The 12,254-nt window shown below is 33.6% G+C and overlaps 1 protein-coding gene across 1 annotated transcript in view; it reads left to right on the top strand.

Moving 5' to 3' along the window:
- Positions 1-12,254, top strand: part of TBC1D32 (TBC1 domain family member 32) — a 181,602-nt gene that overhangs the window by 21,175 nt on the left and 148,173 nt on the right. The window contains exons 5-11 of the mRNA XM_037139635.2: positions 318-386; positions 2,249-2,374; positions 5,996-6,074; positions 6,204-6,307; positions 6,403-6,464; positions 7,054-7,198; positions 10,478-10,537. Of these exons, the coding sequence (XP_036995530.2) occupies positions 318-386; positions 2,249-2,374; positions 5,996-6,074; positions 6,204-6,307; positions 6,403-6,464; positions 7,054-7,198; positions 10,478-10,537 (645 nt within the window). The remainder of the gene's footprint in view (positions 1-317; positions 387-2,248; positions 2,375-5,995; positions 6,075-6,203; positions 6,308-6,402; positions 6,465-7,053; positions 7,199-10,477; positions 10,538-12,254) is intronic.

Genomic DNA, 12,254 nt, shown 5'->3' on the forward strand with positions numbered 1-12,254 from the left:
TCTTTCAGTATTATTCATCTCACATTTCTGGGCTTTACATCTTCTGAGCCTTATTATGTTCTACACATTGCAATTGCTCAGCAAATAATAATAGTTTTCATTTGCACGAAGGTACACTGTTCTACTGGGACATTCAGCTCTCATTTAAATGCCTTGGGAAACAAAAATTCTATGTTTGCTGCCAAATCAAAATACATCACTCCCTTCTCTTGTTCCAAATGCATTTTTTTTTGCTTGGAATTATATTTGAAAATTGTTTTTAGCAGTACTGCTAAAAGTGTACTAAATAAATGACTGTTCTGTCAATTGTGTTACAGAGTTACAAATTTTGTCAAGGAAAATTGCAATTGATTTTAGACCAGTTGGATCCAGGGCAACCAAAAGAGGTAAGTTTTAAAGGACGGCTGTTAAGTCCATATGTATGTGTGCGGGTAATGATTGTTATAATCAGAAGCAACTGGGCTGTTCCTCTTGAAGATGGTCTTTATTATTACGGCAGTGCTAGACTGACAGGCCGGCCAGGTTCCCACGTCCTGAAATGAAAGGTCGAGTAAGGGAAGCTCTCCGTAGAGAATAGTCATGATTTGTAGGGTTGAATTTTTATTTCTAGTTTCTAGTTTCAGTTTCGAAGGGATGAAGTTATGAGCAGTTTTTCCCCAAATTGTTCCTTAACTATTGCTTTATGTATAATATTTTAGTGATTTCTTTGAAGAAAAATCATTACATGTTCTTTCTATTTCTGGAAAATGTGAGCAGCTTTGACAAATATTCATTTATTAGAAAAATGATTTTAAAGATGCAATGCTGTTGAATTATATCTATTCATATTTTAAAAGTTTGTATGAATTACTCTTTAGGAAGTATTATTCACTTGAAAGTTAGGCTGAAGCAGAAAATACATAGTATTTTGAGGTACCTAGGACTCTTGTCTGTATCTTGCCATTTGGTCCCCACGAATGAATAGTTATAATTTTCTCCCACTGATTTTCTAAAAAATCAGAGGATAATTTTTTCCTCTCAGAATTTTACATTCTGATTTATTTTTTAGTTTCACAGTAAACACTGTTTCAAAATATATTGAAATGAGGTTTTGAATTTTATATGGTAATGGTCTTCTTGTCTTTAGTTTGAGTGATTATTTAGAAATCTATACTTGTTCAGAAACCTTATTCTATGTTTGCAAGTAGGAAATTCTTAATGGGATTTTGTACTAAAAATTGAAAGGAACAGTGTTTTTAAAAAAATCTTCATAGTTCCCCCAAACCCTATCATAAATAAAGGAATTATTTCATAGCAATAGAGACATTTAAAAAATACATTTGTATTCTGTCTTTTTTACCTAATACTTGCAACCCTGAATCAAAGTGTCTGGTTTCTGAGGTGCCAGTTCTTGTGTCTGGCTGCTCACCTATTTATTTTTTTTAATCTCCAGGAGTTAGTTATTTCAGCTGAAAAAAAAAAACAGGTTTTGAGGAAAAGTTTGGGATTGGTGTGTTATTACTAGTCGGAGAGCAAATGGGGGAGAAACTTGGTGACGTTCGTAATTGGAGGAGAGCCACTATTCTCCACTGCTGTCCCTTGGGTCACACTTTACTGAGTGAATTCAGATTGGATTTTGGGAAGAATGATTAAGAAGTAAGCTTTCTGTGAGCTTTCTGTGAAATACAGAAATTCAATTTTACATCATGCTGCTGAATGACTTTTTTCTACCTCAGCGGTTACAAGGTCAGAAAATCTGGTGTAGCAGCAAAAACAAGTGTAGATGTTTTGGGAGAATTGTTCCTCTATCCTGGGATGGGAACGCTTCTCCGTTTCAGCCCGCAGACTGTAGGAACGCCTGCTCAAGGGGGGCAGGCCGTGGGACAGCTGTGCCCTGGCCATTCAGCTTCTGCCACCACCTTGCTCTTCACCCACTCAGGGGAGTCTAGGTCACATGTCCAATACACTTAGTATTTTTGTTTTTGCTTTATATAAAATAACCAATTTTTTCCTCTGTTTAAGAACAGGTTTTAAAATGAGCTCTTTTAACAGGTCTAGTATTACAGAAATGCACATTTGCAACCTACATGATCCTACTAACCAATGTTAATAAAAGAAATTATTTTATAAAATAACATCTGTATCTCTTCAATCTCCTCTTTAAAACCATTATCTGGACTCTGCCTTTCAGTGTTTGTTAAAATTTGGAGAATTGCTCTTATTCTATCTAGCAGCTGAATATTAATAAAAATCTTTTAAAAAACTGCAGGTGAGATATGAAGCCTTGCATACGTTATGTTCAGCGCCACCGTCGGATGTCCTGACCTGTGAAAACTGGACCACTCTCTGCGAGAAACTGACGATGTCTCTTTCAGATCCTGATCCTGTGTTTAGTGTAAGGAAACGCTTCTAGAAATATTAATGGACCCTGTTACCTTGTGCATTTTGTTTTATCTTATGAAGGGATAGCCAAGCATATGCCATTGTTTTTGAGTTAAAAAACTACTTTTAAAACCTTTTAAATTGTTTCTTTGAAAGAATTCATGATATATGAAAATTTGAACTAAAATGATTAATTAGAATTTATTCTAATGGATGCATAAGAATTATTATGCATTTAGGTGTTTATTTAGAGATTTCTTAACTACTTAAAAAGAAGTTTGAAAAGTGTGAAGCTAAGAGTTAGAAGATAATTGACATGAATGATAATGCAAATGCAGAAAATTCCCTAAATTATAAAATTATGAATCCATAAAGATAACTGATTGTAAAAAAAATTTATATGATTTGTCAGGGATACTTCTTATATAACTATAGGTAAGATGGTTAAAAAATGCTGTAACTTGGCTAGTATCTATAATGTACATTAAAAAAAATCTTGACTGTATCCTAGCATCATATTTAAATACTAATTAGGCCTTTTTAGAGGGTCTTTTCTTCATAATTGATATGTCAGTGAAGAAAAATTTTGCTTTATAATTTATGTAGTATTTTTATTGAATTTTTGAGGCATTAAGTACAGAGTTAAATAGATTTAACTGTTGAATAAATATTTATTAAATACCTATGGTGTGTATCATTCTAGTTTAGGTGCTAAGCACACAATACAAGACAGAAGTCTACCTTCATAGGGCTTATGTTCTAGTAGAGAAGATAGTAAAGAGACAGTTGTAAGAAACTCAGTGCATTTGTGTGTTTAAAAACGCTTTCATCAATGAAGATATATTAGTAAACAGAAGTGGTTTGTAAACAAGTAGATTGTTATTTTTATAAAGGGGAAAAAGCTGTTTAATTACTTAATACCTGCATGCAGTTCAACTTTACTAACACCAGAGGGTGTTGCAGACTTCTGTAAACAAAAACAAAAACTAAAAAGCCAAACTCAATGACTCAAGAACTTCAAGGGGGAAAAAACATAGGTTCACCTTTAACATTTCAAGGCTGACTAACAGCAAATATAGCTGTGAATTTCTCTGCATTTTCTTTTACTTAACAGAAGAGTAGTCAGATAGGTTTCCTTTAATTATTTAAAATAACTATGTGACAACTTTATAAATATAGTATAGATCCTAATGGGTTAGTATAAGTGGCTTTATTTAGCCATTATAGATTATTACATAGCAAGAGTCAGTATCAATCATTAATTTAAAAAAGTTGGAAGATGTTGTTAAAGAGGGGAAATGGTAACAGAACCATTCATTTTGGAGTAGAAAACAAGGCGTGATATTTTTTCATTTTGAATTTATGCTCGATCCAAATTCTCTTTGAGTTTAATTCTATTTCTTCATTTTCTCCTCTAAAGGACTCTTAAGGTGTAACTGACTGAAGCCTGTAGTGTTTGAAAAGTGTGACAGACACTGAGCAATTGCTGCAAATATAAAAATAGACTTTCCAAATAATTTAATATTATGTGTCCAGCAGGAGTCTCTTGGAGTTATTAGAAAATATTTTAGTCATTTGTGTAAACATCTTTTAGTGTATTATTCTAAAATTTGATATAGGTAAAATTATTAGTTTTTTTCCTCAAAGTAGAACATTTGAGGCAATTTTTTGTTTTTATTTAATGGGAAGTTGAACTTCACTGTTAGGATTAATCTCATCTCAATAATAAAGTTGGTATTATGAAAATGATAGTAATAGCTATCATTTTTAAGTACCTACTAGTACCAGGTACTGTTCTAACTATATATGTTATCTCGTTTAACTTATTTACCTGGTGATAGTTTCTACTTCAAGTTTTAATAATGTTCTGAAAATTTATTATTACATAATGCTTCTTCTTGTGAGTAGGCAAAATTATTAGAGTCCTGTATATATACTGAGACTACCTGTGTAAGCAATTAAGTAAGAGGCCACATATTGGACTCAGGAAGAGTGATATATATATTATGGTTAGTAACCCTACTCTGTTTCCTTGACACCATCACATTGTACCCTCCTCTGTCAAACCTCAACCACCCATCCCATGTCTGTACCTGTTACCAGATTTTACAAAAATATACTGCTGTCTTACATTTACTACTAGTTTTACTCAGTTTTACTTTTTGCCAACCAACAGAAGAATGTGCCCTTTTTAAAATAGGTACATTTTTACACAAGTTTATTATTATTATTATTACATTTATTGGGGTGATCCTGGTTAATAGGATCGTATAGGTTTCAAGCATATCTTTCTATGGTATGTGATCTGTATACTGCATCATTGGCCCACCACCACGGTCAAACCACGTATTTGGCTCCCTTTACCCCTCCCACTTCCCCACCTCCTCCCTCTGGTAGCCACTCTACTGTTTTCTGTGTCTATGAGTTTCTGTTTTATATCTTACATATGAATGAAATCATATGGTTCTTAGCTTTTTCTGATTGACTTATTTTGCTTAGCATAATACTCTCAAGGTCCATCTGTGTTGTTGCAAATGGCAGCATTTTATCTTTTCTTGTGGCTGAGTAGTATTCCATGGTGTATGTGTACGACATCTTTCTTCTTTATTTAATCCTCTATTGAAGGACATTGATTGTTTCCATGTCTTGGGCACTGTGAATAATGCTGCAGTGAATATAGGGGTGCAGATATATTTGTGAAGAAGTGTTTCCAACTTTTTCAGGTAGATACCCAGAAGAGGGGTTATTGGGTCATATAGTAACTCTGTTCTTATTTTTTGAGGAATGCCATACTGTTTTCCATAGTGGCTGTACCAGTTCACATTCTGCAGGGAATGAGGGTTTCTTTTTCTCCACAACCTCTCCAGCACTTGTTACTACCTGTCTTATTGATAGTAGCCATTCTAACAGATGTGAGGTGGTATCTCATTATAGTTTTACATGTGTTTCCCAATAGCTAGTGAAGTTGAATATTTTTTCATATACCTGTTGACCATTTGTATGTCTTCTTGGGAGAAGCATCTGTTCAGGTCCTCTGCCAATTTTTCTAAGTTGGATTATTTGGTTGATGTTTAGTTGTAAGAGTTATTTATACATTTTTGACATTAATCCTTTGTTGTAGCTGTTCTTTGCAAATGTCATTTGCCTTTAAGTTTGTTGCCTTTTTGTTTTGTTGTTTGTTTCTTTTGCTGCGCAGAGTCTTTTTTAGTTTGATATAGTCCCATTCATTTATTTTTGTCTTCACTTCCCTAGCCTTTGGGGTCAAATTTATAAAAAGCTTTCTACAAGCAAGGTTCCATAAGTTTAGTATATATATTTTCCTTTATGTTTTTTATTATTTCAGATATCATATTTAAGTCTTTGATCTATTTTGAATTTAATTTTGTACATGGGGACAAATTGTAATCTATTTTAATTTCTTTGCATGTGGCTTTCTAATTTTATTGAAGAGACTTCTTTCGTTTTTCCATTGTGTGTTTTTGGCTCCTTTCTCAAAAATTACTTGCCCATATACATCCTACACAAGTTTCTTAATGATTTATTTTCTAAGTTTTTTACTACAGGAAAAGTGATTCATCTTTTTTCTATTTTTTATAAGAACTTTTGATGCAAATCGTTTGTTTTATTTTCATAGGACCGGATTTTAAAATTCTATGCACAGACATTCACCCTTTCACCATTACATCTGACAAAGGAAATTTATACAAGCATAGGTATGTTTGTTAAGTCATTTAAATTTTTTTCTTTTATTTGTATTGAAGAAAATAGATCAGAAATAACTTTTTTTTGTCAGAAAGCACTGTAATTGAATAGTATACTAGTATATATTTTTTTACTTTCAGCTAAATATTTGGAGATATACTTTCTTTCTAGAGAAAATCATATTCCTCCTATTTCAACTGGCATAGATATAACTAATCCTAATATGATCCGCTTACTTAAAAAGGTATTTATTTGCTGTAATATGCTTCTATTTTTATTTAAATAGTTCCATATTTAAGAATTCTCACTTTTTGATAACTGCCATGCACTGCTTTCTAGGTTCGTCTTCTAAATGAATATCAGAAGGAGGCTCCATGTTTCTGGATTCGCCACCCTGAGAAGTGAGTCCCCTAATTGATGTCGACATAAAACCTACAAGTGTTACTGTCCCACATGCATTCTGGACAGAAAGAGTAGAGAGTATCTTAATCGATGTATGTGATTAGGAAGGGATTAATAAAGCTATTTTTTAGCTTTTCATGTTTTGTATTTAGTCTTTCGAATGCCTCTATGCAGGTATCACTTTACATCATTTGTTTATCACCATAAAGTCATAAGAGTGTGTTGTAACTTCTAGTTCTTTCATTATAAGTCGTTAGTACTTTGGATAAATTCCTTAAGTGTTCTTTAAATTTTTTCCTTTTAATTCTAAAATTTTTAATAGGGCTCTAAGAGCAACCATGATTCTAAAAAAGGAAAGTTAAATTTGAAAAGCCAGTGTTAAAATAGAAAGAAGATAAGTTTATAAAGTAGAAAAGCCATTTACTGAAATATAAAAAAGTAGTTTCTAAAAGTTACTTAACACTATCATTTCATGAATACAAGATGTATCACCAGTTTTATATATATATATGTTTATGTGTATGTGTGTGTATGCATATATATGTGTATGTGTATTTAGCATTTGTTTTTTCTTTTCCAAACTTTAAGGTATATGGAAGAAATTGTGGAGAGTACTTTGTCCTTATTGTCACTTAAACATGATCAAAGTCATCTTGTCTCACAAAAGGTTTTGCATCCCATCTACTTTCTTGTATTGGTTGATACCAGGGCTGTGTGGTTCAAAAAGTGGATGGTAAGAAAAAATAAAATAAGTTTTTATACTTTTAAGTACATAGCTGTATTTCAAAGAATAGCTGATGTTTGAGTGTTTGCTATGTACTGAGTTATAATCTCTTTTATATGCGTTAACTATTTTTTTTTGTGATTAGTGTTTTAAAAAATTTTTATTGTTGTTCAAGTGTAGTTGTCTCCATTTTCCCCCAACTACTTCCCCCTACCCTAGCCATACCCACCTCCCACCCTTGATCCTACCCTGCTTTGGCTTTGTCCATGTGCCCTTTATGCATGTTCCTTGACAACCCTTCTCCCTTTTCCCTCCATTGTACCCTTCCACCTCCCCTCTGGTTACTATCAGTTTGTTCTTAATTTCAGTGTCTCTAGTTATATTTTGCTTGCTTGGTTGTATTGTTGATTAGGTTCCACTTATAGGTGAGATCATATGGTATTTGTCTTTCACCACCTGGCTTATTTCACTTAGCATAATGCTCTCCAGTTCCATCCATGCTGTTGCAAAGGGTAGGGGCTCATTCTTTCTTTCTGCTGCATAGAATTTCATTGTGTAAATGTACCATAGTTTTTGGATCCATGGATTTACTGCTGGGCACCTAGGGTGCTTCCAACTCTTGGCTATTGTAAACTGTGCTGCTATGAACATTGGGGTGCATGGGTTCTTTTGAATTGGTGTTTCAGGGTTCTTGGGGTATAGTCCCAGCAACAGAATTGCCAGGTCAAAAGGCAGGTCCATTTTAGTTTTCTGAGGAAATTCCATCCTGTTTTCCACAGTGGCTGTACCAGTCTGCATTCCCACCAACAGTGCATGCACTAGGGTTCCCTTTTATCTACAGCCTTGCCAGCAAAATTAACAAACTTGTTGTTTGTTAATTTGGTTATGATGGCCATTTTGACCAGTGTGTAGTGGTATCTCATGGTGGTTTTAATTTGCATCTCTGATGGCTAGTGATGCTGAGCATCTTTTCATATGTCTCTGGGCCCTCTGTATGTCCTCCTTGGAGAAGCATCTGTTCAGGTCCTTTACTTTTTATAACAATGTATGAGATAGGTGGTATTATTATTCCATTTAACAGATATAGCAACTGAGGAATAGGGAAGTTAAAACAACTTGTCAGGATTGTTTATCTAGTGAGTCATTAAACCAGAATAGTGTTATAAATGGTAATTCATTTGAATGTATTAAGCTGAATGACCTGTCCGTAACTAGTCATCTTTAGTTTAAAAACTTCAAATTTTTAAAGCAGGTGTGGTAGAAATATGGGTTCAATGAGCATTTTTCTCTGGCTTACGTGGTATCTATGAAAATATTCCTTTACTTGCCTTTTCGTGAACCTGCAGTTTGAGAAATGTGTTTAATGCCTGAACACTGGTGATTTCCTACAGAGCTCATCACTGTCCTCAAACCAAAATTAATATTAGAGTAGAGATCCTCACACTGTTTCCTCCCTCATCTGCTGTTGAATACGAGTGGCCGATGCCTGGCAGTGGTCTCATCAGTGTTGGCTTAGGTTTCACGTCTTTGTCCCTTTCAGCCCATCTACTGAGCACTGTATATTTGTGGGGAAGGGAGAGGCCGGGCCCCATGACTTGCCATGCAAAGCAGCAGTACATTCATTTATTGCTTAGCACAATTTGGACATTACCTAGATCATGACATTTTTTTTGCCTTGTGTTATCTAAACTGTATAATAATGCCCAATGAACTAAAACACAGTTCTGTCTAGTACTTAGCCCTTACCTAGCCTATCTAGTGTGTGCTAATAAATATTTGCTCAATTCAAGTAACCTGAACCTTTAGTTTCTCACACGAGTTTGGCCTTTTCCTTAATTTTTTTTGATTATCAAATTATAACATTATTGTAGAAAATATGCAAAATATGTAAAACCACAAATAAAACGAAATTGATCTAGGTCTATAACACAAGGTTAACAACTATGAAGATTTTGATATAATATAGTATTATATATACTTTTAAATTTATGTGTTTAGGTTTCTTGTAACAAAAATCATGTTTTACTGTTTATAACTTTTTTACTTAACATTTATATGGTCAGTACTTGATTCTTAAGAGAAAAAGGATAATCACAGGAGATAACCAATGGAAAATTACTGAAAATCAGCTCTCCAAGTGTGTTGTAGTATTGATGAAAATTCATCAAATTCTCCTACACCCTCTAAGCCAGTGGTTACCTTATATAAAGGGCCAGACAGTAAATATTTTTTGCTCTGTGGGCTGTACTGTATGTGTTGCAACTATTCAACCCTCTGTCGTGGCCCCAAGCATCCACAGATAATATATAAATGAACGGGTGTGACTGTGTTCCAATAAAACTTTATTTACCAAATTACATGGCAGCCGAATTTGCCCTGAGAGCTATAATTTGGTTACTATCGTCTGAGGGATATACTATGAAGTTTTTTTTTCAGAACATGATCAGTAGTTTAGTTGTAGGTCAACATATTTCTCTTATAAACCTGAACGTTATTAATGGTTTTGGAAACATTTTAAGCTGTGAGGCTTAAAACATGCAGGATTTGATTAACCCTCAGTCAACTAAAAGCCCATTTAGTTAAACTCTATTCCCCAGAATTCTGATAGATTTTACTGTATAGTATTCTGTTTACTAATTTTTATTCTCAAGTAAAATGAAGAAACTACATTGAACACCAATGCTCTCTAATATAAATTTAGTTAAGTAATATTTACATGTATTTTCCCCTTGCTTTGTCCAGTGGCTAAGAATCATGTTTTAATCACATCTATATTTAGCTCTGAGGAGAGAATTAAATATTTTTTGTACTTGGAATCCTTTAAAAAATATGATTGGCAGAGCACAATTATGATACTGTCCCTTCAGAGCATTTCTCCATTGTCTACTTTTGGCATATGTAGCTAGTACAGTGTCTCCACGGTGCCAGGGTTGTGATTTCCACCCCCACACCCACGTTGGCATTCGTCTCTGGGCTCTGTCATACACTGGTAGTCCGATTTTTTTGATAGTAGTTTTAAAATAGTTTAGTATGGAGACTGGTCACAGTTGAGAGATAGAGTGTCTTTCTATTGCTCAGTCATACACTGATTTTTTGATATAATTTGGATTCTTGTGATTGCTATGCCCATAACCTATTATACATAGAAAAAGCTGTTTGGTATGATTATAATAATTTAAAACTAAGGTACTGTGTAATTTATGATAATATTGGAAGTGATGTAAGGAAAAACAGATTTTGAATAGTATAGTTTGAATATTAAATGCCATTTTTTTCTCCTAATTTTAGCATGGATATTATAGCAGAACCGTTGTACTAAGACTTCTTGAAAAGAAATATAAATCTCTGGTAAGTCTATATTTCTGTTCTTTTGTTGAGATATAATATCACAAAAGGATATATGATGTTATAACTTGAATGTGCAAAGATGAAGTGATAATTATTGGATAATGAAGGAGTCCCCCTTTTATGTGATTTTCAAACTACGATTCTCTGAAACATAAAAGGATAAAAGTAGAGTCTTCCAATACAGTCGGGATAGCAATGAGGAAAATACATAACTGCATAGTAATTTTGGCTGCTAATAAGCTAGTTTGAGATATAAACCACATTTTTAAGTATTGTCATGTAATGTAATTCATATCAGTTTTTTGTAAGGGAGTGAGTTCTATAAAATATACCCATACTATCGACTTAAAGTTGAATGAAAAAACTCAGAATGATATATGTTTTTGCATTTGTAAAAATGGATTCAGGTTATACCAAATAGAAACCAGTGCTGTAAAATATAGTAGCAGAATTTTTTACATTTATTGCTCTTAATAGAACAATATGTAAAGGCAGTTGAAAGAAATGAAAAGAAATCAGCAATTCAAATAATCATGACAAACATGAAAAATATGAAATGTATTAAAATATTTAACAAGTTATACTAATGGGACTTTGAGATGGTAAATATGATTTATATCATTAGGATCTTGAGTTTAGAAGTCAGGTGAAGGGAAAGATTCACGGAATTGTGAATTCATGAGTGAATGTAGTAGAGCGTAAAATGAAAGAGAACAGTAATTGTTTTGTGCTTGAGAATCAAAAGAATTGAGCTTCAGAAACGAGAAGAGGTGTATTGAAAAAAGTGGAATTTATTTGTAGAGGTAATAGGTGGTTAAAAATCTTTAGGCAAACTCATTTGAAATAGTATCTTTCCATGTTTCATTTTTCTCCTCCATTTTATTTTCAGAATTAATGAGCAGATTTTGTACATACACAGTGGAGACTTTGAACCACTTGTCTTTTGTTCTAAAAAAGGTCCTCTCCTAAGGCCTTCAGTCAGAGCAGCCTATTCAGCTTGGTGACCTGCAACAGCAGTTCTCCCAGCTTCTCTTCAGTGCTGTTGATGACATTTTCTGCATCAGTGGGATGTCTGCCTTGCCCAGCAGGGGAGCCACCAGCTAGATTGGTGTCTTGAAAACTTGAAATGTGATTAGGGAAACTGAGAAACTCCATTTCTCGTTTTCTTTAATTTTACTTTATAACTAATATCTGCTTTGTGGCTACTCTGTGTGATTCTGTTTGTTAGAGTTATGACATTTATGATATTTTCCGTGGGTAGCTATAGGCAACAGATAATTTATGTATATGTGCTGTCATTTTTTAAAAGAGATGTCTGAGGAGGTTGAGAGTTTTATTTCCATAGTATTGCAAAGTCATGAATTAGTTGGAAGGCACTTTGGCTATCAGCATAAATATTTAACCTTTTATTTTTAACAACTTGAATCAACTCTTAAGGGAATGACTCCTGAAATGGCTTTATATAATGCATTTTCTAGTCTTCTTTCTCACAGTCATTTAAAAATATTGCTAGTAATGTTATTTAGATTCTCAGTTTGCTTTTTCTATCATAGGTTCTTTCTACAACAGTATATTTTTAATACCCCCTCCACCCTCTCATCTTGGTACATATTGATAGTGCAGGAGAATAAGTACCAGATTTGATCCTGAATTTTACAGCAAATTTCTGTCTTCCTGAGGTTTAGGACAGTCATTCTTCATACCTTCAATTGGACGC

This window comes from Artibeus jamaicensis, unplaced genomic scaffold (genome assembly GCF_021234435.1).
Source record: "Artibeus jamaicensis isolate MK-2021 breed Jamaican fruit bat unplaced genomic scaffold, CSHL_Jam_final contig_387, whole genome shotgun sequence".
In the NCBI taxonomy this organism is placed as follows: domain Eukaryota; kingdom Metazoa; phylum Chordata; class Mammalia; order Chiroptera; family Phyllostomidae; genus Artibeus; species Artibeus jamaicensis.